At 42.9% G+C, this 27,537-nt stretch overlaps 1 protein-coding gene across 1 annotated transcript in view; it reads right to left on the bottom strand.

The window, feature by feature from the left end:
* Nucleotides 1–22,628: 22,628 nt before the first annotated feature.
* Nucleotides 22,629–27,537, bottom strand: part of SNX18 (sorting nexin 18) — a 29,518-nt gene continuing 24,609 nt past the window's right edge. Inside the window, exon 2 of the mRNA XM_028106589.2 lies at nt 22,629–25,267. Coding sequence (XP_027962390.1) covers nt 25,014–25,267 — 254 coding nt within the window. The 3' untranslated portion in view covers nt 22,629–25,013. The remainder of the gene's footprint in view (nt 25,268–27,537) is intronic.

Here is a 27,537-nt window from a genome sequence, read left to right on the forward strand (position 1 = left end):
TGACGCTCTGCAAAGGGCTAGAAATGCCACCTCCTTGGCAGGGGCCCCGAGCTCAGGCTCGTGTCAGCTGCGGCAGGTGGAATGATTGTGGCCATGTCTCTGGGTTTGTCCCCTAACACAGCATGCTTTGCATCTTTAGATATGAATGGGCATAATTAGATGTTTTGCTACATTGCAATAGTAACTGAAGAGAAACTGGGTTAAATAAAACCACCACCACCCATGTGGAGGACTTTGATAGGGAGGATGGTTTGGGGGAGGCTCCACCCGGACCAGAGATCCCCAAAATGGTCAGCTGCCAGTGAGGCTTGCTGATTGCTGATTGATGGAAGCAAAAAGCTCCGTCTGCACCCCCATCCCCAGAACAAGGCAAGGAGAAGGGAGCCCTGGGAGCAGGGGTAGGGGGTAAACCCACAGGACAGAGGAGAGAGCTCAGGCAGAAGCTGGATGAGACACTGTCCTCATTCCCTCCCAAGTGAACCCGGGCGTGGTCCTATTCTATTAACTCTCCCTGTCAACATTGTGTTGTTCTGGAATTTATAACCCCAGACTGAAACCAGCAATCCCAGTTGAATTCCCCCAAAGCACTGGTTACTTTCCTAGACAATTGCTCCTAACTGGTCCCTGTCTCCCACCTATAGTGTCTCCCACATTCTGATCTTTCCCACACAGTGGAACCAGATTAGTCTTCCCAAATATATCTTGGCCTGCAGCTCTTGTTTATTCAGAGTTTGTTCATGTTACGCCTTAGCACAAAGAGGATATAGAAGAGAACAGAGGTGGACCCTGGGCCATGGGATTCAAAGGTCCATCACAACGTGCCGGAACAAGCTGATCTCATCTCCCACAGTGCTCTTTAATTGGCCTCTGCCCCCATGGGGCCCATCCGAAGAGCTGACCCTTTCTTCCTTCCCTCCATTTTTCTAGCTCCCCAGCGCTTGCTCAGCATCTTTTTGAGTCCTACCTCCTGCATTAAGCCCCCTGAATGGCCCTTCCCTGGGGAACCCTTGGCCCCCATTTCACACCACTTAGACCAACCATGCTTACTTCTAAGCAAAGTTTCCTCCAAAGCAAAGGGCAAAAGTCCTGAGCTATGTCCTACTGTGAGAATTGCCCCAAGAAACACATCCTGTTTTTACCAGGCAGAATGCCTCTGCTGTGAGTTACTTGTGTTCAGAGACGGTGTCTCATTCTTCTCAACGCTGCTGAGACAGATTGGTACTTAGGATGAGCGCAATCAATATTTTGGGGAAAGAATTTAAAAAGTGGCCATTTTTTTCTTTCTGCACTTGTAATTTGTAGACAAATCAACACTTGCAAGGGGCCTTAGAGATAAAACTTAAAATAACTTGAAATCTTAGTACACTTTAAAACACCACTGCCCAGTCTTTAGCCAAATAGAAGGGATGTATTTGACCTAGCTAGTGAATGAATTAAATAAGTTAGGGCTAGAACTGCTTGGCTCTTAGGAGCTTTAAAATCATGAACAGGAATCATAAATTGCAAGAGTAAGCATCTAACAAAAAATGAGAGAGAGAATGCAGTCCCCCTGAGAAGTCAATTAGCCCATCTCTTTCTTAATCCACAAATTCCAACTTTTTTTTTAAAGTGCCATCAAAACAAACCTTTCAAGACCTTCTGCTAAATGTGGCAACCCTTCAAAAGTCTATCTAAAACACAGATGTAAATCTAGGTCTTATGAGGGGAAATGACAGAGGCATAGTATCTGTTAAGGCTGGACTTTGAAAAGCTGTCCTGTAAATGCTTTTTATTTTATTAACCAGCTTTATAATCTCCATCAGGCAAATGCCTCCCTTGGAACTACGTGCACGCGCGCGCGCATGTGTGTGTGCGCGCGCGCGCGAGCGTGTGCTCGCGTACATGTGTTCCGGCCAGTGTTACCTGAGCCAGCCTGTATGTACTCATTAAATGATTAAATGTCTACATGAGGAAAACAAATGCATTACTGACAAATGACTATTGGGTCCATCTGGCAGATGCAAAAAACATCTTGTTCCTAAGGAAAATATATTTCTTTTATTCAACTCCTATATTTAGAAACTACTATTTGTTTTTCAAGAAAAAAAAATCCTTAAAAGGGAGGAAAATGCACCCTGCAATATTCCTAAGGCCAGCCACACCTTCCCCAGGACCTTGCCTTGCAAGTCCTCCTGGGAACATACTAAGATTCTTCCCCATCTTTGATTAATTTTCCTTTCTAATCGACAGAGGAAGTATAGGAGGCCACATGAAGACAACAGGAAAGTATCTGGAACCAGGTCACCTACTATCTCCATCACTGTCTCTCTCCCTGGAGCACTGGGGCTTCTCACTGCAGCTGTACCTGTGAGTCATTTCAGGTTCTCCAGGGATCAAGCCAAAAATGGCGGCTCACAACGGCAGCTTCAGCTCCTCGGTCGACATAGCCTCTAGCTAACTGATCATGGCTTCCTATCCCCAAGTACACGGCTGGAAAGTCGGAAGGATTCGGCAAGGGCTGGCCAGCTGCTACATTTGGAGGTAGGGGAGCAGTTTCTGGGGCCTCTGCTGCAAGTTTTGGGGGGCAGGGAAGAAATGATTGGCATCTCCAGCTCAGAAGCCAGTGAATACACACTCAGATCCTATCTCCTGTCTCTGGTTATACAAAGGGAGAATGTCTTTGTTTGGAGAAGGGCTTAATTCTCCTTTCTTCCCTGGCAGTAACTCCCCCGACATTTGGGAAGCAGAGATGTTTGTAATGTATCACATTACAACTGACATGTTTGTTTCAACAGTAAATTAAGTCATCAGACTTGATTAATGGGCTTAGAGTGAAGACTTGTGAGTCCTGGAGCTCACCTGACATCTAGAAATAGCGCATTGATTTGCCCAGAATTTTCCACAGCTACAGATCGATCCCCTTCCTGAAGAGCTATGATTCTAGATGGGAGGGAGGTGCGGCCCAGCCAGCCTGGGAGAAAATGGCCTTTTTGTGTAATGATGAGCAACCTAACTTGCAAATCTGTGGCATCCTTCTTGCTTTGTGTCAGCCTTGGATCTGACCTAGTTTACTTTTTCACACTGTGGGCTCTAGAAGTTTGTGTTCTTTCAGTTCTTCCTCTAGAAGGAGTTCCAACAACCACACACAGCATTGTAGCAACTGGCTCAGGTCCTGCACGTACAGCTGAGAACCGGTTGGAAGGAAACGACTCTCAGTCCTACCCTGACCTTTCCAGAGCTTCAGCCACCTTTGCTCAGTCTTTCGCAAGGTTTCAGATCGGCCAAGCCCTCAGCTCTTACCGGATGCCGCTCCATCCCTACATTTACATCCCTATATAGTCTCTTACGTCCCTTCCTCCTGAGTTACTTCCTTCGGCTGGATGTCCCGGAAAAAACAGCAGAGGCTTCAGTACTGATCCGAGCTCTGCCAGAAACCAGCTGTGTGACTGTGGACAAGTTGCTTAATCTCTCTGGGCTCCAATGTTGTCCTCAATAAAAATGAGTCCTACCAAAAGCAAAAGTCCTAGGCTTGGGACTCTGCTCTGTTCCCATGAGTTGGCTTCAATGTGCACTTTCCAGGACGCATCACCTCTGATGCTTTCTCCTGCCAATTGCTGGAGCAGGTGGGCAGAGGGGCAGGTGTGTGTGTGGGGGGGATATTTTGGTATGCGTTCACGAAACATCTGTCTTCCTCATCCTCATCCTAATCCTGTGACACAGGAAATGCTTTCTGTGGATAAATGACTTGCCAGGGTATCATGGGTAGGAATTGATGGAGTTAGAGGGCTGAGGTTCGAACTAAGCTCAGAATCCAGTCCTCGTGTAGAACCACACAGCTACTTGCTCCACACCAAATAAAGCTGCCATGGCTCTGTTGGGAGGAAGGAGAACGATCCATGCCTTGTTCAGCCATAGTTTCAAGTTCACATGCCACTCTAATGAAGTGGATGGGGATTGAAGGAGCCACAACTTTGGATTTTGGGGCTGATATAAGAACTAAGGACTCTTGTTGCACTTTAGTCATCCAGTCTGTTGTGCTCAGAGCAGCTAAAGATCCCCTGGAAATGGCAAACACACTGCCAAGCGCCTTAGAATTAAAACGGGCTTGATTTGATTTGATTTGATTTTCTGTAGGCCCTTTTTGAGAAGACTCCTGGTCTGTAGAAGAAAGAAACCACGAGACTGGAAGGGCTTGCAGCCTCATCACTTCCCGAGTTGGCCACTCGGCCTGTTCCTCTGAGTTGGCCCCACGAGGGAGAGGGAGGAGACCCATGGTTCCTTTCCAGATTTACCCCATGTCTTCCCTCTGTGTCCAGGAAGTCACAAATGGGGCCAAGAAACGGAGAGTTGAACTTGAGAAGGAAAACACCGGAGGCCTCATCCAACCCAGAAGTCATAAAGGAACAGCAGGAAAGGTCTATAATGCACGGGGTAGGTTTCCGTAGTCGTCTGCCAGGCTGACATTTCTGAATCATTTCTTAACATTTGGCAAAGGGGCTTTGATGTTTAAAACTCCTTTTTTGGCCGGGGACCTGGAAGTATCCCATCTGTACACAACAATGGGTTTTAACGTTTTTGTACTATAACCACTTTCACTTTAAAATACTTGATGCTTTATGGGAACATTCTCTTAGGTTGAAGTTTTTTACCTGTTGCTCAGGTCACCTGACCAAGCAGGTTTCCAGAAGTGACAGGACTTTCTGAAAATCCTTAATATTTGGAATCCTTTAATATAATGCTTATAGGTGATCAGACTTCCTATTTTCTGACACTCTCTTGGTGGTGGTAACAAGTTCATTGATATTTTTTGAATGCCAACTCTGTGCTAACCTTGCTGGCCCTATGGGGAAAAGAAAGGGAGGCTATGAGTCACCCACTTAATTGCATAGAATATAATTTCATGCTGATTATTGGGCTAAATTCCTTAGATCTATTTAAGATTGATTAAATCAGTGATGATTAAACATTGAATGGTTACTTTGTACAACTATGAAATGACAATGAGATCTATATGGATATGGGTAACTGTGTTCATTTCCTGAGACTGTTGTGACAAAGGACAAAGTGCAAAGCCACTTTGTACTTTGTACTTTGTGGTGGCTTAAAACAGACATTTATTTTCACACAGTTATGGAGGATAGAAGTCCAAAATCGAGGTGTCAGAAAATGAAAGCACTTATTCAAAAAGAAATATGCACCCCTATGTTTATGGCAGTATTACTTACAAGAGCCAAAATATGGAAGCAATCCAACTGTCCCTCGGTAGATGAATAGACAAAGAAGATGTGGTGTATATATATATATATATATATATATATATATATATATATATAGACTCTTGGTGAAGGTTGAGGTGTCTCTGTTTGGTAACCATAATCAGCACACCGATTATTTTGCGATCAGAGCTTGTTTTAGCGATGTGACTACAAATCCCAGAGCTGAGTCTAGTCTCTTCAGGGCTGGGTCATAGAGAAGTAGCAGTGACTGAAAAGAAGGTTCAGGCACTTCTCCAGCACTGTCCTTCTTCAGGTGGCCAGGCCCAGAGCTCAGACAACCACCCCGTTCTTTGGGAATGGGGGAGGGCAATGGTTGTGCAGAGATGTGGCGGGGTGGGGGGGAAGCAGGAGGAAAGGAGAAGAGAAGTGGGAGTGAACCCTGAGGGCCTAGAAGATGGAGACAGGGTGCTGGGGCTTCCCTCCCCTGGCAAGGGAAGGGGACAGTTTACCCATCTCCCCTGGCTTGGCATAGGGGTGCCCTCACACAACCACGGAACTGGGCCTGCGCGCTGCCGATGTCATGTCTGCCCCTGCTAACAATGTTTCTAATGTAAAGTGTGTCACTGGAGTACATCCTTTTCCTTCAGAGACGTAGCATTCAAAGGTTAACAACACGTCCTGCCAAGAGCACAAACACAAATCTTGGCATGACAAATGAGGCCTTGGCCCTCTGGAATGGCCACACTTTAGAAACCAAGGGAAAGCAGAGAGAAGCAAAAGGCCACAGTTGAAAAGAACAGCCCTTGTGACTTCCACAAAAAAATGTCTGGATGGAGCCAAGGATGAGTTAAGTATTATATGCATGGTTTCTAAGGAAACTTTAAAAGCAAATAGTGCATCAGGGAGGAAGGCACTCATTACACAGACAAGTTCCCAATCCCAGGGACCGGCTTCCCCTTCCAGCTTCTACAGAACATACCATGCCAAGGATCCCTGGCACAAAGGCACCCAGTGGCCTCCACACAGGTGGAGGGAGTCTCAAGAGACCAGGCAAGAAGTAGGTGCTAAGGTGCTCTGAGCTCTGCTGGACCAACGTGAGATACCTTCTGTGTATCCTCCAAGGTGCCATCACTCTAGTAACAGCCAATAGCCTTTTCTGCTAGATTTGTGATCCTCTGTGTACCCGTTTGCCCGTCAGCAGGCACTCAGGTAGAGTTAACTACTTACGTGGCTCTGGTTTCTAGAGAGGAAGACATGCAGTGGAAAGAAAAGCAAAAACTTCGAGCTCCTTCCTTTTGTTCTTCCCATCACATTGCCCTGACAAAATGAAACATCTTCAGTTCCCAGGCAAGGCAGTTTGGGTCTGGGGGAAGCCCCAAACCCAGCTACTTTACAATTTATATGATATTCTCTGCCTGTTCTGAGACCCCCTCCGGCTGGTCTTCAGTGTTTATACACCTCTGATAGCTTCACACTCCACCCTCACTAACCTTTCCTGGGCCAGAAAAATCTCCCTCTAACTCCTTCCCAGTGACCTTTGTTCTCACTCACAATTCCTGAGAACCACAGCATATCCCATCCCACCCCATTTTAGTGTGTATATGGGTATATTCACCCTCTTCAATATTCTCATGAAATTTCATAGCTTATTTTATACGTATTGAATGTTTATTCCTATGTGTTCATTTCTTGCTACTAGTGTGATTGATTGTTAGGTTTTTTTCTCTCTGTTTTACGATGGATTATTATTTGAATATAAGGCAGCTTGGTTGAATTTCTTTAATAGATTTCTTTTCTCTACTAAAATTATTACTTTCCAGAACACAGTTGGAGAATGCCACTATAGAGTGTCAGAAAGTGGTTATTATATGGGGTGACAGTATAATTCTTTATGAAAATATGAATTCATAGTAGTGAAATCTGCTTTATTCTGCATTTTGATACATTACACTGTAAGTTTCTCTCAGCTAGAAATAGCTCCTGTTTTCTTATTACAGGACACACCATCCATTTTCATAGTGTAAACACAGCATTCAGCTCCAGTGATGGAGTTGCAAATGCCTGTCCTAAGATTGAACTTGTTTCAATATGCCTTTGCCCATTGAAATTTTGCATCTACAAAAAGTAGAATCCTAATGCACTCATGCTTTTTTTTTAAAGAGAGAGAAAGTAAGTGTGTGCATGTGCAAGCTGTGGGGAAGGGCAGAGGGAGAGAATCCTAAGCAGGCTCCACAGCCAGTACAGAGCCCAAAGCAGGGCTCAATCTCACAACACTAAGATCATGACCTAAGCCAAAATCAAAAGTCAAATGCTTAACCAACTGAGCCACCCATGCGCTCCTGCACTCATACTTCTAAGTAAAAGATGAGAAGGTCTCTATGTGGCTCATCACTCACTAAAATAAAATAAGTCATACTTAATTGTGGCTATTTTAGAACATACAGAATTTCTAGATCTGAGATACTATTCTTATTTACCCATATCAATCCTATTTCCAAAACCTATGAGGAGATCAGAAGAATAGGCACAGTATATCATCATTTGTGTAAAAAGGAGTGACACATCCTTACATATGTTTATATATGTACAGAATATCTCTACAATGATAGATAAAAATCTGGCATTAATGGTAGCCTCTGGGGGAGACTGGAGCATACAGGCAAGCAGGAGTCTTACTTTCCACTGTGAACTCTCTTGTACTCTTTGAATTTTCTATCACACAAGGGTATTATACTTATTAATAAGCTTCTATGTCAAGAAGATATTGAGAAACTAATATTTTATGCTAGCAACAGCATGGTGAGAATGAGATGGGAATATTTAAAACCTGCAAATCGGATATAAGTTGGTATAGTTGCAATTGACATGTCAGAAGCCTTAAAAAGTTCCTTTATCGGCATTTCTGATTCTTCTTGAAGGATGGATTCCCCAAAGCAGAATTACTGTGTGTGATAGGCAGAATAATGGTTTCCTCAAATGGTCCCACATGTCCTAATTCCTAGAACCTGTGAATATGTTATGTTACGTAGCAGGAGGGAATCAGGTTGCAGAGGGAATTGAGGTTGCTAATCAGATGATTTGAGAGGAGAGATTATCCAGGATTATCCAGGGGGTCCCAATGTAATCATTAGGATCCTTATTAAGTAAAAGAGGGGGACAGAAGAATCAGTGTTCGCATAATGCAGTATAAGAAGGAGTCAACTGGCCATTGCTGGCTTTCAAGATAGAAGGGGCCATGAGTCAAGAAATGTGGGCAGCTTCAGGAAGCTGGAAAAGGCAAGGAAACGAATCTTTCCCTAGAGCCTCCAGCCCTGGCAACGCCTTGATTTTAGCCTAGTGAGCTCATTTTGGAATTTCGGCCTCCAAAACTGAAAGATAAGTTTATGTTGTTTGTGGTTTCCACCACCAAGTCTGTACTAATTTGTTAAGAAAGCAGTGTAAAACTAATACGTTCTGTCAAAGAAATACTCATTTATGAGTAAAAAATCTGGAGAGAATCTAAATGTCCACTAACCAAGGAATAGAAAGTAAATGATGCTACATTTATATGAAGGAATATTACCCTACTGGCAAACATTTGATTTTGAAATTTTTAAAATGTTCATGAGAAAATATTAAGTTGAAAAAAAGCAATTTGTGGGGCGCCTGGGTGGCTCAGTCATTAAGCGTCTGCCTTCGGCTCAGATCATGATCCCAGAGCCCTGGGATCCAGCCCCACATCGGGCTCCTTGCTCCACGGGAAGCCTATTTCTCCCTCTTCCACTCCCCCTGCTTGTGTTCCCTCTCTCGCTGTGTCTCTCTCTGTCAAATAAATAAAATCTTTAAAAAAAAAAAAAAGCAATTTGTAAACTTGTATCAGATTCCAATTATAGAAATCATATACTCATATATACATCACATCAGTCAGGATTCAGCCACAGAAAAGAGAAGTTACTCAAGCTACTTCAAATAGAAAGAGACATATAAAAAAAAAAAATCAGATCTATACAAAATCACAGGGGAACTGTAGAGGAGGGACTCAAGAGGCCTCTTGAGAGGTCGGCCAGCCTGCCAAGGTCCTAGTAGCCAGATCCCACAAGGGGGAGCGTCAGATGGAGCCTAGCTGGAAGCTGTGCCCCCCAAGGCAGTGGAGAGATGGTCCCTTTTCTTCCCTCCTTTCCCCATAACGACTAGGCTACTCATATGGTGTAAAGAATGTTTAAATCTAACACCACATTTTCCTGCCTCCATATTTATAAATAAGAAACAAACACCAAAGAATCTTTGCTGTGAAGAATGTAGGCTCTGGAGTTCGAAGACCCAGATTTAAATCCCACTCCGTATTTTCCTACACAACCCTCCCTCTTGGCACCTGAGCACCTTTGTTGGTAAAGGGAGTAATGTCAATGTCTTCCCCACAGGGCTGCCTGAGGGTCGACAAGGTCAGGGGGCCACACACTTAGTAAAGTTAAACTGCTCCAAAAATGGTAGTGATTGTTTTTCTAATATTTTCCTATACTTATCAGGTATTATTTATCATGTATTGATTTTATCAGCAGAGAAACAAAAACCTCATTTTAGGAAAATCCAAGCTGGATGTTAAGCTTCCAAAAATAATCACAGTCTGAAGAAAAATACATAACTTTCAAAACTTGTTGCCTTGCATCAGGTTCTGTCCGTTGTATATCTGCTTCCTGTTGATAAGGGGAAGAATAAAGACACAAGTTCCATGTAAAAGTCAAGAGTCAGTAGACTGAGTATTTTCATTCTCGAGGCCATTAATTCTGCACAGCAAATGTCACTCTCCATCTTCTGCATAAAAAGCACCCTGTTTTGGCATTTGACAGTGAATGAATACATTTGGGGGGACAAAGGGAAGATGTTGTAATAATAAAAAGGAGTAAAGGAGACAACTGGTTTTCAGCGAAGGCTGACTATTGATTATACAGCCATCTAAATATGGACATTTATAACTGATTTAAATGTAAACTCAGATGTAAACTCAGATTAAATGTAAACTCAGGTGACCCCTTTGGTAGTGGCTACTCAGTTCCAGCCTGGTCCCCAGATTCGGGCGCCACTATCTCTCCTTTTGCAACAGGGACCCTGAGGGGATATGCCTGACAGTTCACGTTTTCACATGCATGCTTTGTCCCTCGATGCCACGGCTTCCCTTTGGGTTAGTCAGCTCCAGCTTCTCTTGCCAAAAGGAGATTATCAAGTCCGGTGCTCTCTGGTCATTGCCCTGTGCTGCAGAGGACATCTTCCAAGGGCCACGTGGGCGATTCACTTTATAACAACAGCCACCCTTTTTAATTACTTTTAAAAACCTCCCTGCTAGGATGAGTCAGGTTTTACTCCTTGCAAATCTTCAGAAGGTTTGGGAGTTGGAAAGACAGTCACCAGAGCATGGACAGTAGGTAAACCAGGACCGTCACTGAATTTCAGCGTGGCATATTTCATGGCTTGTTCCTTTTCTACATCAAACAACCTCATGGTCTCCAGAGACAAAAAAGCATCCAAGTACGTGAACTTTAAAGGATTTAAGTATAAATCCCAATAGGAAGTGATTTTACTTTTATTTCCAAAGTCCATTACACACAAGTAAAGGAAGTAAAGCTATTAATTTGGTCGGCATTACAGATAAGGACCAAGCAGGAAATGACTTTGTATGTGACATCATCGAGGGCCTGTGTCAGAGCGGGGACGGGCGGGGCATGTCCTTTGTCCCATACGGATCTTTCCCAGCCTTCTCTGAATGAAAGAATGGTACAGGCAGGACCAAATTTAATTATGTTACCTCAACATGGATTGTACTGCTCTGTGTGACCATGATGCAGACATTAATAATGAAAGAAACAAAGAATGAGAAAAGAGGGAAGGGGGGCGGCCAGGAGGGAGGAAGTTAAAGCTCTAATTATTTAGTAAGATAAACCTTAGCTGGAGAAGCCAGTACATGTTTCTAGGAATTTTATATCCTAGTTAAGTAATTGTGTCCTTGTGTCATTTTTAATAAGAGCCTTTCTACTTTAGAGAATACTTAGGAGGGTGCTCGATGGAAATAACATTCATCTCACACATGCAATCTTTAATTGTCAGGCATGAGGATGCAGAAGAAAGACAAATTAGGTTCAAACCCCAGTTTGCTTGGGTGACTCTGGGCAAATTACTTAGTTTCTTCACCTGCAACATAGTGTCAGTTATGCCTACCTCCCGGGGTGGTTGTGAGGATTAAATGAGCTGATGCTTGGAAATGCCCAGCACAGTTGACACCCAATAAATGCTTGCGGTAACTTCCTCCCCATGACTGCTTAGTAGATAACTGATTGGTTTTTGGTTTTTGTTTTGTTTTTAGGTTTTTCTTTAAATTATGGCAAAACATAGATGACATAAAATTTGCCATCTCATTCCTTTTTAAGTGTACAGTTTAGTCCCACTGTTGTGCAACCAAACTCCAGAACTCTTTTCATCTTGCAAACCTGAAATGCTTCATCCATCAAACGGTTCCTGCCTCCCCCTCTCCCCAGCCCCTGGCCGCCACCGTTCTATTTTCTCTTTGTGGGGAATTTGACCACTCTAGGTCCCTCATATGAGTGGAATTTGCCTTTTTGTGACTGGCTTATTTCAGATAATCAGTTTTTTAGGTCACTCCCTGAGACGTGACAAATTTTTACACTCAGACACATTTTGGCAATTGTATGTTATATTGCAATATTGCATGGTTCCCAACTACTTAGGTAAAAGCGTGAAGTTGTCAAAAATAAAGGTGATCCATTATGGGTTAGATCATGTGAGTTGCATGGATGGATTTTACACTAGTCAATTCTCAAATCACCTGCCATCACTTGTGACTTATCCCTTTTACTGCTTGTAAATTCCTAGAGGTCAGGTGGTTGCTGGCCTGCATTAAGAGCATGATAGATACTAAAAGACTAATTAATAAATTAATCAATCTATGAACTGCTAGCAAGAAAGTATTTATCATAGGGCATTTCCCTTACTATTGATTTCTGTGCCACATCTTTACTCATCAACTGATGGTACTTAGACAATGCAAAAAAGATCAACTTTTGGATCATGGACACTTCTGTGTCCCATCAGCTTCTTAACGTCAACACGTGTCAGATTTGTTTAGTTTTCAAATTCTGTAGTACTAATTGATTTGTAACAGCAGAGTTGACAAAGATTTTATTTTTTTTAAAGATTTTATTTATTTATTCATGAGAGACAGAAGGAGAGAGAGGGGGGCAGAGAGAGACAGAGAGAGAGAAGCAGAGGGAGAAGCAGGCTCCCAAGGAGCAGGGAGCCCGATGCGGGACTCGATCCCAGGACCCTGGGATCACGACCTGAGCCAAAGGCAGACGCTTAACCATCTGAGCCACCCAGGTGCCCTTGACAAAGATTTTAAACATTAAAATATTCAGAAGTGGTCAGGGTGAGAAGAAATAGGGGCTTGAATACAAGTGATAGTAGAAATTGAAACCTTTAAGCGGGCAGTTAAATTTTTTTGTGTGCATTCTTCCCCTCCCCACAACTCTGCAAGTTTATTTCTCGTTAATTTATTCCAGAGATGATCATACAAATGTTAAAAGATATAGGACTGTGGCAAACTGAATAATGGTCCCCTAGAAATGTCTACATCCTAATCCCCAGAACCTGAGAAGCTGTGGGTCATGTTCATGACAGGGAGTAATAAAGATTGCAGATAGAATTTAAGGCTTCCAATCAGCTGACCTTAATATAAGATGCTGCTGGATATACCAGGTGGGCCCAATGTAACCCTGAGGGTTATTTAAATGTGGATGAGGAAGGCAGAAGAGTCAGTGGAGGAGTGATTCCATGTTAGTATGAAAAGATTCAACCAACATTTGCCGGTTTTTAAGGTGGAAGGGAGCCAGAAGCCAAGGGATGTAGCTGCCTTTCGAAGCTAAAAGAGGCAAGAAAAAGGATTCGCCCCAAGACCCTCCAGAGCCTGCCAACACCTTGATTTTAGCTCAATAAAATCTGTTTTGGATTTCTGACCTCCAGAACAGGAAGGTTATAAATTTGTGTTGTTTTAAGCCACCAGGTTCGCGATAATTTGTTATAGCAATGGTAGGAAACTGACACAATGACCACAGATGTTCAGAGCAGCATCATTTGTGACAAAATCTGTAAGCAACCTAAAGTCCTTCAATAAAAGCCTGATAAAACATTGTGTCATCACCATGGATGTAGAAGATTTTAGACTTTCACCAAAGAGAGAGCTTTTGGAGGTAACCTCTCTCTCTACTTTGGGCAAGAGCTTGCCAGTCGATTTAAAATAAAAGAGTGGGAAAACATAGCAAAGATATTCCAGTTCATAAATTGTCCTGCTTGTAAATGCATCGCAAATATAACACAACACGGAGACGGTAGTACCTTTGGGTCACCCAGTCTTCTTTCTTAAAATAAATCTATAAATATGCCAAGCACTGTGCTAACCAGGAGGAGGTACAGAGGAAAGAAGCTGACTGAGTAGAGAAGGAGAAGCAGGCACGAGACTTCCATGAAATGCAGGAGAGGCCAAGGCAGAGGAAAGCATGGGCGTGCCGGGAGCACAGGGAGGGGTACCTCACTAAGTCAGGGTAGGAAGGAGGGACAGGGAGAGCGGCCAGGAGGAGGAAAAGCCTGAACCCAGCCCCAGAGGAGGAGTGGGATTCAGCCAGACAAAGACGACTTGGAAGGCCTTACTGGCGGAGGAAGCAGCTTGCAAAAGGCTGGCATGGTGTCCAGTGTGGTGTGTGGGTGGGCTGGCACAGGAGAAAACCAGTCAACTCAAAAATGCTACAGAATTAGCTGTTTTACGTTCTCGGAACCTGTTTCCACACCTTCATTATAGAATCTTGAAACCTTCCTTGCAGGAGAGGATGGAGGGATCTGCCCAGAGTCTCAGGGCCAGAAAAGGAAGACCTGGCTCATGGGAGTCGCTGCCCCACGCTCATTCCTCCAGGCCCAGGCCACTCCCCAGAGGAGCCCCTTGGCCCCAGGCAGGCTGGAACCACTTCTGGTTCTTTAAAACCTCGATGCATTGAAGAATGGAAAACATTTCGTGGTATATTTTAATCATTTATATTTAACAGATCACTGCTCTTAATACATACAAAATACAATGAAATAAAATTGTGCTTTTCAAATGGATTACAGACTAAAATTATATTAATTCATCGTTCATTGCAGGCCATGTGTTCTGGTAATGGGACATTTGACTTTATATAATGAACGTTTTCTTCTTTCAGTCCCTTCACTGATTTTCTCTGACTCTCCATAAAACCTCCCTGAGACAAGAGAGAACCTTTGAGCGCCTTAGAGAACGAGCAGCCTCAACAGCCTGCCGGTGCTAGGCCCTGTTTATACTGCCTTTAAGAAAGAAAGCAAAGTTGTGCATCAGAATCGTCGGGTGGGGTGGGCGGGGGAGGCTTTTTAAAACATCCTGAAGCCTGTGTCCCACTCTCTAGGTTCTGATTCAGTTGGTTTAGAGTGTGGTCCAGGCATCTTCATAGTTTTGAAAGTTCCTCAGCTGATGCTAATGTAAAGCCAGGGTTGAAAAATACCATACCTGCAAGTAGGAGAGCCTGGCAGAGGAATCCTCTGAAGTTTTAACTCATTTGCAGGTTATTTGTTAAAAGACGAACAATGGTTGAAAAAAAAAAATAGATCAACAAATGGGAGTAAAAGGACGTTTCAATAAAAAGTCTCACTGAGGACAGACTGCAGGGCACAGCACAAGCACCCTCGCCAGCAGGCAGAACACAGGGCACAAGGAAGGCCCAACCACAAAGAGCAAGAGACCAGATAGATGTTTGCACATTAAGGGGGAAGGAATCCAAAGGAATTGTGAACAGTCTGCTAAAGTTCGCCCATTCAGTTTGCAAATGTCATGTGGCAGCATCCTGAGCTGGCAGTTATGAGGTCCCGAGGGTGGATGGAGAGACACCTGCTGGGCCCTCAAGCCCTATGTTGAAGATCTCAGCACTGGTCAGAGAGAGTCACCATGGCAACCAGGCAGACAGAACTGCACTAAGAGAAAGAAAAGATTCTCAGGCCGTAACAGGACGGCCAATCTACTGCTGAAATATGGGTATGTGTCCCCAAAACCTTGGAAGTCAATTTTCTGTGTCAGACCTCTCTAGTCAGGCTTCTATACCTGGGGGCAGTGATGAGGTGGCCCCTAAGAACTTAAGAGTATTCTCTGAGAGCTGAGTTATAAAATCATTATTTAATAGATCAGAAGAGTCACTCTAAGGAGAACAAATAGCTCTTGAATCAGAGCAAGATAGATCATTTAACTACAAAGTAATAAGTTACCCATCAAAGGGATAATCCTCAGCCATGGAGGCATAGAAAACAAAGGAAGACACTGTTCTTGGGCTTGCTAAGCTCCACAATGGGGACATAGTGCCCTCGTCAAGAAATTCAACCTGACTATCCTAAGCTTCCACCTTAGTGTGGGCCCCCATCACACCTGGATTATCAGGAAGTCTCCTAACTGGTCTCCCTGTTTCTGCCTTTGCTACCCCCATTGATCAACCAAAGTGACCCTGTCACAACATGAGGTAAATCATGCTTTTTTTTCTGCCCAAACCCTCCAGGGCTCCCCAACTCAGAGAAAAAGCCAAAGTCCTCACAACAGCCTATATACGGCCTTCTATGACTGGATCCCCCCACCTCTGGGAGGCATCTCTTCCTGCTCAGGCCTCCACCACTACCACCTCTACACTCTACCCCCCACACCTCATTCCCACTCCCATCCCATCCTACCTCCCTGGTGGGCTTCTAACATGCCAGGTAAGCTCTCTGGCCTCAGGGCCTTTGCACTTGCTATTAGTGTTCCAGAATGTTCTTCCCTTAGGTAGTCACATGGCTCAAAACTTAAGTCCTTCAGGTCTTTACTTCAGGTTGGAGGCCCATTCTGGCCACTTTACTTAAAATAACAAATTCTCCCACCCCTCACTATACTCCTACCCCCCTTCCCCACTTTATTTTCCCCATATCCCTTATCACCACCTATATAGTATATATTTCACTAATTTGAATATTATATCTCTTCCCATTGGAATATAAATTCACGAGGGCAGGGATGCGGGCTGGTTTTGTTCACTGCTGTGTTCCTAGCGCCTAGACCAATGCCTGGAAATTAGGAATTCAATAAATATTTGTTGACAAATCAATCAGCCCAAGTGTCTAGGGTGTCTCTGCTGTGCCGGTGGCTTCATCCAGCTTTTTGAATGACTCAAACGTGAGTTGATGGTGGGTAACTACCTTTTCCATAGCAACCTTTCGATGATGATTTGGTCTCCCACGAGGTAAAGCAGGAGAAAATATGCTGGTCAGAAGACAGGTAGCCTGGTCCCATTCAAAGTTCCTGTAATGAAGGAGTCAGAACCAGCATGGCAATTTATTACTTGTTCATCTCACTTGAGGCTTCAGACGGCAAACAGCTCTGATGGCGGTGAGTTCCCGGTCCCGGTCTTGACCGTGAGAGGCCCCGGCCACCCGCTCAGAGGCCAGCCTTCCTCCTGACTCCCGGAGCTCGGCTTGCGCTTCTCTTTCAAATTCGGCCGGTTGTGTGTCGGGAGAGCAGACAGCAGTCACCCGGCGGGGATCTGACAGTCCAAACTGAAGCCGTTCCCAAATGGCTGGGTAGGGCGTGAGGTGCCGTCACGGGTCTCATCGCTGAGGCACAGATCTGAATCCGGCCGGCCCGCCGCGGAACAAAGCTGGCACTGTGGCTCGGCCCGGCCGCTGTCTCCTCCTGTGGCCGCCTCCTCCGTCCCCTGCAAGTACAACAGAGGTCTGTCTGTGGAAAACCGCCCGCCTGAGCAGCCCGACCACTTGTGCTAATAGTGCGGATGCAGAGGGCTAGCATTCTGGCATTTCGTTCCTTTCAGAAGATGAAGAAGTTCGGTGTTATTCAAAAACCTGGTGAGTCACAAAGATCTTCTGTTCTCCAAACCACACCTTTCCTGTCTTCACCGCCGGTGCCTAGCATCCCCCAAGGGGGAGTAAGTCAGGGACAGGGCTTGTCCTCAAGGAGACTACCACACCACCTCCTCATCGGCTCCAGCACCTCACCCCGCATTCTCAAGTAGGCGGTGGGGTGGTTGATAACACGCTGTGGAGTCAGGTGACCTCGGTTCAAATCCCAGCGCGGCCTCTCTCGGGCTGAGCGACCACTGAGGAGTGTTTTCTTGTTTGTAAAATGGTTTTGCAGGAGAGTTCTGTAGATCAAATCGTGTAGGTGATGGCAGGTCATAGTATCCAATCTAGAGCATGAGGAACATTCCATGTCTAAGTGGTAGGAATAAGAAGTAGATGTCAGCCCAGGATCTGCGGGTACTTAGCTGCTAAATGCCATCACCAAAGTGTAGGCAAAGGTTGAGACACTTGGGACTGGAGCATTGTGGAAGGCTTCACAGGACAGGGAGGAAGAAGAGGGGCTACCACAGAGAACAGACTATGGTTTGGTCATCTCTGTCTTTACATCCCACTTTAAATGTTCTCCTGAACAGCATACGTCCTAACGCTATGGTATTTCAACAAGGAGTAACATAATGAGGACTGACTCGGTCATTATTGTGAGTCCATTGTCCGTACAAGATTGTTCCTTCTATGCTTGTACAGTGGGCTTCCAGGTCTCAGAGGGATTGGTACAGAGCTAGCGTCCACCCTCCTTCTTACAACATTTTTTTTTCCTGGTAGTTTAAATTTTAAAATTTATCTTTAGTTATCTTTTATTTTTATTTTTTAAATGGAAAATACATTCAAATTCAAAAGATATAAAAGTATACAATAAAGATCTTCCCCCCACCCCTGTCCCCAGCCACCCAGTTCCCAGACCCCAGAGCAAACGATGTTACCTTGTTACCAACGGTCTCCATCTACTTACAGAAATAACCTACGAATATATGAGGAAATATATTTATTTTTATTTTCTCTTTTACTTAAAGTGTAGCATATAAAATAGTTCTGCCCATTTTTTTTCCCTTGGGAAAATTCCATAATGCTGTATAAAGAGCTTTCTTGTCTTTTTTTTTTTTTAGATGACTGACACCTATAGTTTTTAATCCTTCAGATAACTGTGCAATTTATCATGAAATCACCTGTCAGCATGAGTACCTAAAAAGTCAAATTTTCTTTCCATGGATTCCAGAATAGGAGCCATTAAAAAGCAACATTTTTCAAGAAAGCCCTTTTTCTGGGATTACAGGTTTCACCTTCCCTGTAAATACTTTGGTTCAGATAAAGAACACAGGCTCAGGGAGTTGATGGTATTCCCCAGTTGCAGCCTTGTACCAAATATGTAGCTGGCACCTGCTACTCCAATCGGCTCACAGGGGAGTTCACAAATGGGCGAGGTGATGAAAAAAATGATCAAAACTAGATGTGAAATACCAACAGATACACTGAAACATCATCAGTTTTAAGCTGAACCTAATTTGCTAAATCCTTACCTGTTCTCCAATTTTTTTTCAAGGTTTTTCTCCTCAAGGGAACCATTATGAATCAAAACCGAAAACTGCATTTTCTAAAACTACTAGGTTGAACAAAAGCAGAACCGAGTTGTCTAACCAAACTTGATCTACACTAATATTTGATTTGTTTCAGGGCACGGTTATTCCAAAAGCCACTCAGAGGCATTAAGTTCAACTTCTCAGAGTGAATGCCTTGAACGTCATTTAGAAATATCTGCAATTGGCATGAGGTCAGGGCCAAGATACTAAACACTGAGCATAGTGCCCCTCTTAGTCTTAGGCTTCAAGTACCTATTTTTAAGGTGTGAAAGCAGCAGACATCAATACAATCATCATTAATCTGGTGAACAGAAACAGAATTCTGAGCTGTCTACTGCAGATATTTCTGATAAGAGCTGCAGGACCACTTTCTGAATATACTGGTAGTTAGCTCTTTTAGACCAAGTGGGGAGCGCCTTATTAGAAAGGGGTTATCTCTGAAGAGCTGAGCTCCCCCAAGCCCAACAGGAGGAATTTGATGAGTCTGGGAAGTGATGAACGACGCTTCCAGATGGAATATGCGAGGATGCTGTGCAGGGTTCTGGGAGAAAGAACCTGGAGAGGGGTCTGGACCTGGGGCAGCGCTGGACTGGGGGACAGCTAGACAAAGCAGGTAGAAGGTGAAAGAGCCGTGCCGAAAGCAGGATCTCCTGCCTGACCAGGCCCCAAGTGTGGATTCTTTAATTTTCCACAGCACAGCTGATATGAAGTTCTTATGGCTTAAATCCTTCATCTTACCCCTTCCCTTCTCACAAAATCAAGAGGATCTTTATTGTTCTCAGTCCTGCCATGCTCTGGGCTCAGGGCTTTTGATTTGTTCTTCAGTTCTCACAAGATTTCTGTGAAGGGGATACTATATCCCTCTGCAGACAGAAAACTGTCTCAGAGAGATTAAGTGACTAGCTCAACGTCACACAGTGTTTGGGAATGTGGCTATTATTTATTAAGTACCTACTTCTGGAATTTTTTTTATCACTTCCCATGTTATTTATAAAGGGAGTACTGCAAAATGATTGAGGACTTAGCTTTCTGGTTCATCTAATACTCTCAATAATTTGATAAAATCCAATCCTGTCCTCTACCATTGAGGAAATGGAGGCTCAAAGGCAGGTTGGTGAGTTGTCCGAGGTCACTCAGTAGAGAAGTGAGGCTGTGACCCCCAGTTCCAGCACACTGCCTTTCTCACTGTAATGCTGGGTCAGCTTCCCCACTGTGCTTGCAGACAAGTCCAACAACTCAGCAGTTATTAAGCCCTGAGAGCCATTTCCTGGAGCGACTGAAAATTTAAACCACTACTAAAATAAGGTCTGATGCATCTGGCCCCTTTCAAGTTAGAAAGCATGTCCAGATAGGCTGATAGGACTCACAGCAACAGAATATCACGTTTCTAAGCCGCTCTGAAGGTAGCTTCACAGGGACAATTGGCCTTGTCCTAGGCAGACTTCTGGTACAAGTTCACGCAAGAAGTGAAACCGTTCTTCAAACCAGACAGGCCACTATAGCAGTACTGGAGCTCCATCTCTGCCACAGGAATGATAGGATTGGGACATCCTGGGAACAGAGCCAAGTGGGAGGAACCAATGATCCCTAGAAAGGCTCTAGCCATGACCCAATCCCAGATTAACTTCACCCTAGCTCAGAGGCCTAGCATGGAAGATGCTCAGCTGCCCAGCTCGTTTCTCCAGGTTCCTGCTCCTAGATCCCTAGCAGAGCATCCTCTGTACTCTGCCCAGAAGTCCGCTTCACTTCCCAGAGCTTACTACGTGAGGAGTTCTGCTGCTTCCTCCTGTGACCAAGTGGAACTTGCCGTGGCTAACTGTGACCCTGACCAACTGGAATTCAACATTCAACTTGACATTAGTTCCTGTGGTTCTGCCAGGGCCATTCTGACGGCAACTGAAACCCGTTTATATTTTCATGGAGGTGGCAGTTGGAAAGAAGGGGAAACCACTGGATTTTGGTTCTTCTCTCCTCTCCCTTCATATCGCTATGGAAATGTCACACCTTGCCTGCTTCCCCAATTGAGACAGATCAGAGTAGCACATAAACCGCTGGGGACACGGTGACAGGACCAGAGACTCTCATCTTCTCCAATGGAAGTGAATGCAGAGAGGGGAATTTCAGAGCTTCCCTTTGCACCACACCTTCATGCCCAGTGCACAAAGCAGAACAGAATACCTATCGATCTAGCAGTGGGGACCTGGAAAACAGGCTGGGGTTTCTGAGAAGCAGGGACATGGCATCCAATGTAATCTGGTTTAAATTAGCACAGATTTGAGCCAAATCCTCATTGACTCTGAGCTCCATCACTCAGTTTGTGTAATCTTGGGCAAAAGATACTAGATTATCTCTGATCCTTTTAATTCATCTATGAACAGGAGATAGAATCTCCAGGTTTATTGTGAGGACTACCGCAGGAAGTCCATTTTAAGAGGTTCCAACCATTTCCTTTCTTCCCTCACATACCCTTTAAGAGAACCTCTCCATCTCATACCCACCCCACCCCCAACCCACAGCTGATTTGTCCAGCTTGGGTCAGGTGTCCCCTACTGGCCTAAGGAACCCTGTGAACTAAAAGATATCTGGGCCATTTAGACATCCTGGACGATGCTGAGAAAGCCAAGCCACAGGACATAAAAAAAGGAAAAAAGAATAAAACAGATTCATAAAGAAAAGAAGCTGACAGAGATTACAAAGCCCCACACAGAAGGCAAGCTTAGTTCCAGATGGGACTTTGGCCTCATGTGGGATTCACCGGGTCCCTGTACCCATCCATGATCCTTTATATCTTGAACGAGGATGGTTTGAGCTGTCCGATTTCTGGCAACCAACAGTGACAGACCCCAAGAGAGGCGGTGTGAAGTACTGTACTCAAGTACCTATTATGTGTCAGGTGCTAGACTCACAGTAGCTATTATTTCAAAACATCTCACTCACAGTTTACTGCTATATGCCTAATAGTTACGGAAGATACTAACATAAGCAGATACTCAGTGGGACTACCTGAATGGCTTAGTCAAACTAGCTCGTTTCATGAACAATGTCTATGGCAACTGCAGAAGGAAGCGTAGGACAGTGAACACACTCTTCTATTTTTTTATATGTCTTTCACATTAAATAAATACCTCCTTGACTACTGGAGAAAAAAATAATTATCATATTCCACTGAAGCTGAGAAATAAAGCAACCTTTGTTTATTCTTTTAAAAGATAAACATGACTGATCTGCACTAATCATAACATTTGAATGAAATAAAACAATGTTCAACATTTTTAGTCTATAAATAATTAATACCCTATTTTACTAATTCTGTTAGCCAAAGATAAGACTGCAAATGAGAAAACTGGATAATGCTTATTGATTTAAAGGTATCAGACATGGTATTTGATTCTGAGGAAATGAAGACATAAATGGAAAAAAAAAACGCCTATAGCAACAAACTTGGCAAAGAATGACATTTAAAGGTCGAACATAAATTTCACATGCTTGACTTGACAGACTGAAACATTTTTCAAGTCCTTAATTATGAAAACAGCAGCAAGACGTAAGAGACAATTAAAACCTGGCATTTAGGACTCTGCTGTGTTGTTACGAATACATGTAGGACAACTATATCAGTGAAGCCCAGGAAACTACTCTATTCCCAATTACTACTCTATGGAAGCCAATGTGCACGGACTCTGCTGCACTTTCAAATGTGTTCCCTTGTTCTGGGTTTAAACTGTACCTATAGATACAACAGGCTGAACGTCATGGGGTTGTAATGCATGGCTGCAGACCCAGGCTCACTGCATGACAATTATTACAGCACATCAAGTCCGTTTGTAATGAAAATAGCAAAACCAGGCTCAAGTGGACGCCCTCATGTTATAAATACATCACATATCAAAATTACAAATTACAGAAATAAAGACAAATAATGGCATGAAGGGCATGATAGTTTATTTTAAAAAACTGTACCACACTGATCATAATGACCAGCATACACATTATGATGGCTTTTCTCTTGGGTATTAACATTGCAGTATACTTGTATACTGAAATGTTTTAATAGGACCAAGAACGTTAGAGAAATAAAGATCTTAGATGAAAATGAACACTAGTAATTCTGGTGTCCTACCCCCACAGAATTCATTTAAACCCCTTATGAATCAGTGGCATTATAATGTTATGTAGTTATGAAGAACAAAAGTTCTCTTCTAAGTAGGCAGCATGAACTTATACCTCCTTGTACTTTAATCTTTAGTTTTTATAATTTAAGCTATGTCCACCCTGGCTAAAGCACAATCATAAAGACACCTCAGATAATTTCCATGCTACCACTGCACAACTTTAGTGATTTTACTTAAGAAAAAAAAAAAAATCAAACCACCATCAAAATAAAGAGGCAAATAAGAATGATTTTCAAATCATTTGAAAAGCATAGTGCTTATCTGTCCGATACAGACTCAAACTTAAATTAAATGCTATAATTATAATCTCCAAACTTCTGCAATAAAGTTAACACATATATATATGGGTTTTGTTTATAGAACTGTACTTTGCAATCAACAAGAGGAAGTTACTTTTGAGAGAACAATATATTTGGTTACAATCCCATGTATCTGGAGTAGAGACAAAGCCACATGATGTTAAATCTGGCTCTAGGTTACCTAAGGTATAAAATTTTGATCAAAATTATGATAGTCTGAAAAAAGTTCAACCCATATGAGATGATTTTTTAGAGTAAATGTGCTATTGAGTAATTATTTCAACAACCGTTTTCTTTTTTGACTATCTGCAAATTGACCCTTTCTTTTTAATCAATGTGACTCACCAATATTTCAAATTGACCTCTTTACTTCCGTGTTACCATTTCAATATCCAGGGACTTCTGAGGCAGCGTAAGTCTGACTTCATAAAAACAGTAGATACTTTAACCTTTCAGTGACAATTTTTAAATCTGTAAACTCAAGAATCACATTATTTATAGCTCAGCAACTATAAAAACATTGAGATTCTGGCATCTGAAGCCAGAATCTCTTTGTGCTTTTTAAATTAAGCTGCTTTTGAATCTTTTTGGTGTTTATCAGCCATTCATATTTCCCTTATAATAATAAAAGGATATATTTAAAATAATTTTTAAGGTTAAATGTCCTGGGGGCTTATCAATATTTAAAAAAAAACAAATTTTTTTTTCCTTCAGCATTTGGAATAGTAGAAATTATTTCTGGTCCCTCTTTAGATCAACCAACACTACTTTCAATCACGTATAACACTGAATTTTACAGACATCCCTGAAAAGTTTTTAAGTAAACGAGTGAATCACAGTGGAGTCTCAATCAGTTAACAGTGTAGATCCATTAAAAAAGAAAAAACTGAATATTAAAATCTTCAAGCTAAAAAAAAAAAAAAGAAAGAAAGCCCTCCTAAGATTTAAAACCAAGTGTGTGTCATCACTGATTCTGTGCTTGTGTCCTCAACTGATTAGACTCCTCCCTCTCTGTGTTATAAGACATGTTCGTTTCAATCTCCACGCCAAGTTTCCAGGACACTTGAGTGAAGAGGCTATGCTACTACAGCATCTAAGGGTATAGAGTGGCACCATTTTCTTCCCTAACAGACTTCATGTTCAAAGATGAGCATCAGGCCTCCCTCCGCTGCACTCACCAGCGTGTATCAGGAGACAAAACTTGCTGTGCAAATCGATGACAGCTGATCCGCCCAGCCCGCCCCCAGCGCCAATATGAGGTTACCAACAGGTTTGTCATTATATGCACTAGCCTTTCACTCTTTAGATCAGAAAAGTTGTGGTTACTTAAAAAAAAGGGAGGGGGTGGAGAAATGAAAAACCAAGAGTTTAAAGGCACAAAGTCGCATAGCTGCTCTAGTTGGAGTTTGTAAACAGAGAATAGGTTGAATTTAGGTAATCCCAATCTATGAGAGTAAAAAGGCATCCACAGCAGGCTTTTATCCAGCCAGCTTCTTTGAGACCCTTCATGGGTTGTGAGGTCTACAAAGTATGCACTAAAATACCCATACTTCAAAAAGCAATAAGGCAAATAGTATAATCATTATTCCAAAAGTTACAATGGTAGTGTAGGCATACATAGTATAATTTAGTTACAATGTGTGGTACTGTTTCTATTATGTAACCATATTAACTGTTTCTTTCCTACATAATTATATATTCAGCCAAGCTTCAGTTGAACACAAAACCATCCTTGTACCACCACTGATAGTTGGCAATAGCTCTTTGATAGCAGTTTTTATTCTGCTGTAGAAATATCCTTGAACTGAAAAAAGTCCACAACCCAATGACCAGTCATTAAACACTATCATATTTGTGAAGAGCTTCTTCCAACTTCTGTGTCACTTTTTGGAAAAATATTATTTGCTGTTGTAAGAAATGCTGCATCTGTGATTTAAAGTCTCTTACTCGAATTTGATGGAAGTGGTGAATTTCAGCCAAAGTGGCAAAAGAAATAGTGTTACAGCGATCTTGAATGCCATCAGCCTTTTGCAGCTCCATCTTCCCTTCTTCCACGTGTCGCCTACTCTCCTTTACTTTGGTAAGAGCTCCTGTAGTTAAAAAAAAAATTAATTAAATACATATACACATGTATCCCAATGGCAAAGCTACATAGTAAACAGACTCTTGAGCATTATAAATACTTGCCTAAGCTATTTAAAGCCCTTTGGAACTTAAAGGGAACTTAAATGACTGTTATTAGAAAACAAAGGAATCTGATAGGGTTTCTGAAAACCCCTCCACTGCTGCGACTTCACTTCTCAAAACCAGCACTTGCCAAGTGACCAAGTATCTACAGTATGTGTCATCTCCTCCAAGTAGAGAGACTATATGGAATAGATCATAAACTGCAAGGAGCTGTCTCTAAAAACACAAACCAAGAAACTGCGATTTTAACTTAAGAGAAAGCATATGACACCATGACACATGCCTATAATAAGAAAGTTATCTATAAACACATTACCCCAAAGAAGGTATATATCTACTTCCACAGAAAGTCTCCCCGAAGAATTCTTGTTGAAGATTCTAGAACTAGATCCTGAAACATGTTAGTGCCAACTTTGTGTTTTAGAAATCATGCCATGTCATGGAGGGGCCTTGGAAATGATGGCAGTCTACAATGGAAGGCCACCCTCAATGGGGGGTTGGCCAATGAAGAAGGGGTGATTCCATGTGCCACTAGGAGACTCACACCTGGAGCACTGAGGCCCTGTGAAGTAAGAATTTCTTGAGGGGCTGTAAGGATCAAGGAGTTTTGAGTCTGCTCTAGTGATGACCTGAGAATGAAGCCAGAGGGCCCATAGCCTCTTGTCAAGAAATGTCACCACAGGGTGTGTGCAAGGGGGAAGGAAAGGGATGGTCACTCTGGCAGGTGCCACATGAGGGCAGACCTTCCCCCAAAAGCATCATCACATGAAGACAGAGAGCTAAGGATGGTTAGGGGTAGGAAACAAAGGATCTTCATGGGTTCTTGGGAATGAATGATGATAAAAGCTCAAATCACTTAAACATGGCCAGCTCAAGAATTCAGATTTCCTGACTCCATCTAGCACTTACTCTACTAACCCAAGACAAAAGGTGAGAGAGAAATGTCCAGGACACTTGGCTCTGGTTCCATGATTCCAACAGTCTTCAACATGGTGATACTAAGGGGGACAAAAGAAGGGAACCTGTTTAGGAGGAGGTGGGAAAGCTGAGGCATTCTGGTTCAGAAATTTTCAGTTTTAGCTAATGGTGAAATATACAAGGGGAAAGCCCTATTTCTAAATTTCTTCAAATCTCCTAAATAATACAGAGTTAAACCTAGCATTGCATAAAACCCTTAGGGGGTAAACAGCATGCTTTTTTGGGGGGGGGGCGTTTTTTGGCATAGCTCAAAGACCTGAGAAATTAAAAGTGTTATATATACATTTAGTGATTATGTATGTACATTTTCATTTCTTTATTCTAAATAGGGTCTTTAAGTGAGAAGCAGCAGAAACTTCCACTTGACCCCACAGCAGACATGCGGGGTCTCCTCCGTAGAGAGCAATAATTTGCATTAACATGGTTTCAAGAAGAACCCTGACCAATCCCACTAGGAAGCCATCCCTCTGAAAGTGGGCACTTGTCACCCGTCTGCCATTGCCGGCAGGACTAGTGAAGCCATAAAATCTACCTGCTTGTCATTTACACTAAAGAGAAAGAACCCTCCCCCCAAAAAGAGAAAGAAATTTTTATAGCGAATTTATCTTTCGTATATTTGTACCAGTCTCGCAATTTAAATACAAAAATTAAAGTCAAAAAGACCAGGAAAGCATATGAGACAGAAATAAAGGAAAAAGTTTTCAAAAAGATGACTGAGAACATGCAATTATGAAATACATGTTTAAAATGGCAAAGAGAGAGATAAAAGAGGAAACGAGAAGTTAAGAGAAAAGGCTCAGGTGACTTGACTATTTTATCATGATTCCACTCCCAGGTGCCCAAGCGCACTGGGCAAACAGTGAGAACATGCGGCGTCCTACCCTGAGCATCCGTGATGCATCTCTGCAGCATGCTGCAAGTATTACTCGTTCCAGTTACTAGAGCCTGGAGAATAGAGACCCGCAGACAGGGCTTCTGAAGGCTGGCCTGGCGCTGGGTGAACGTCAACTAAGCTGCAGCTCATCCAACTCTAAATGAGATCACCATATTCTTAGAAATGACCCTCTAGTATACAGAATTACAGATGTGCCTCTCTAAAAACCAACTTAAAAGTGAACAAGTCTCAAGTTCTTGCAATTTACCACACAGGCATACATTTTCAAAACTCTTGGACACAACAGCAAGTATTAAATCT

Source organism: Eumetopias jubatus, unplaced genomic scaffold (genome assembly GCF_037043125.1).
Source record: "Eumetopias jubatus isolate StellerSeaLion01/CBP00866 unplaced genomic scaffold, mEumJub1_p1.0 scaffold_5, whole genome shotgun sequence".
Classification (NCBI taxonomy): domain Eukaryota; kingdom Metazoa; phylum Chordata; class Mammalia; order Carnivora; family Otariidae; genus Eumetopias; species Eumetopias jubatus.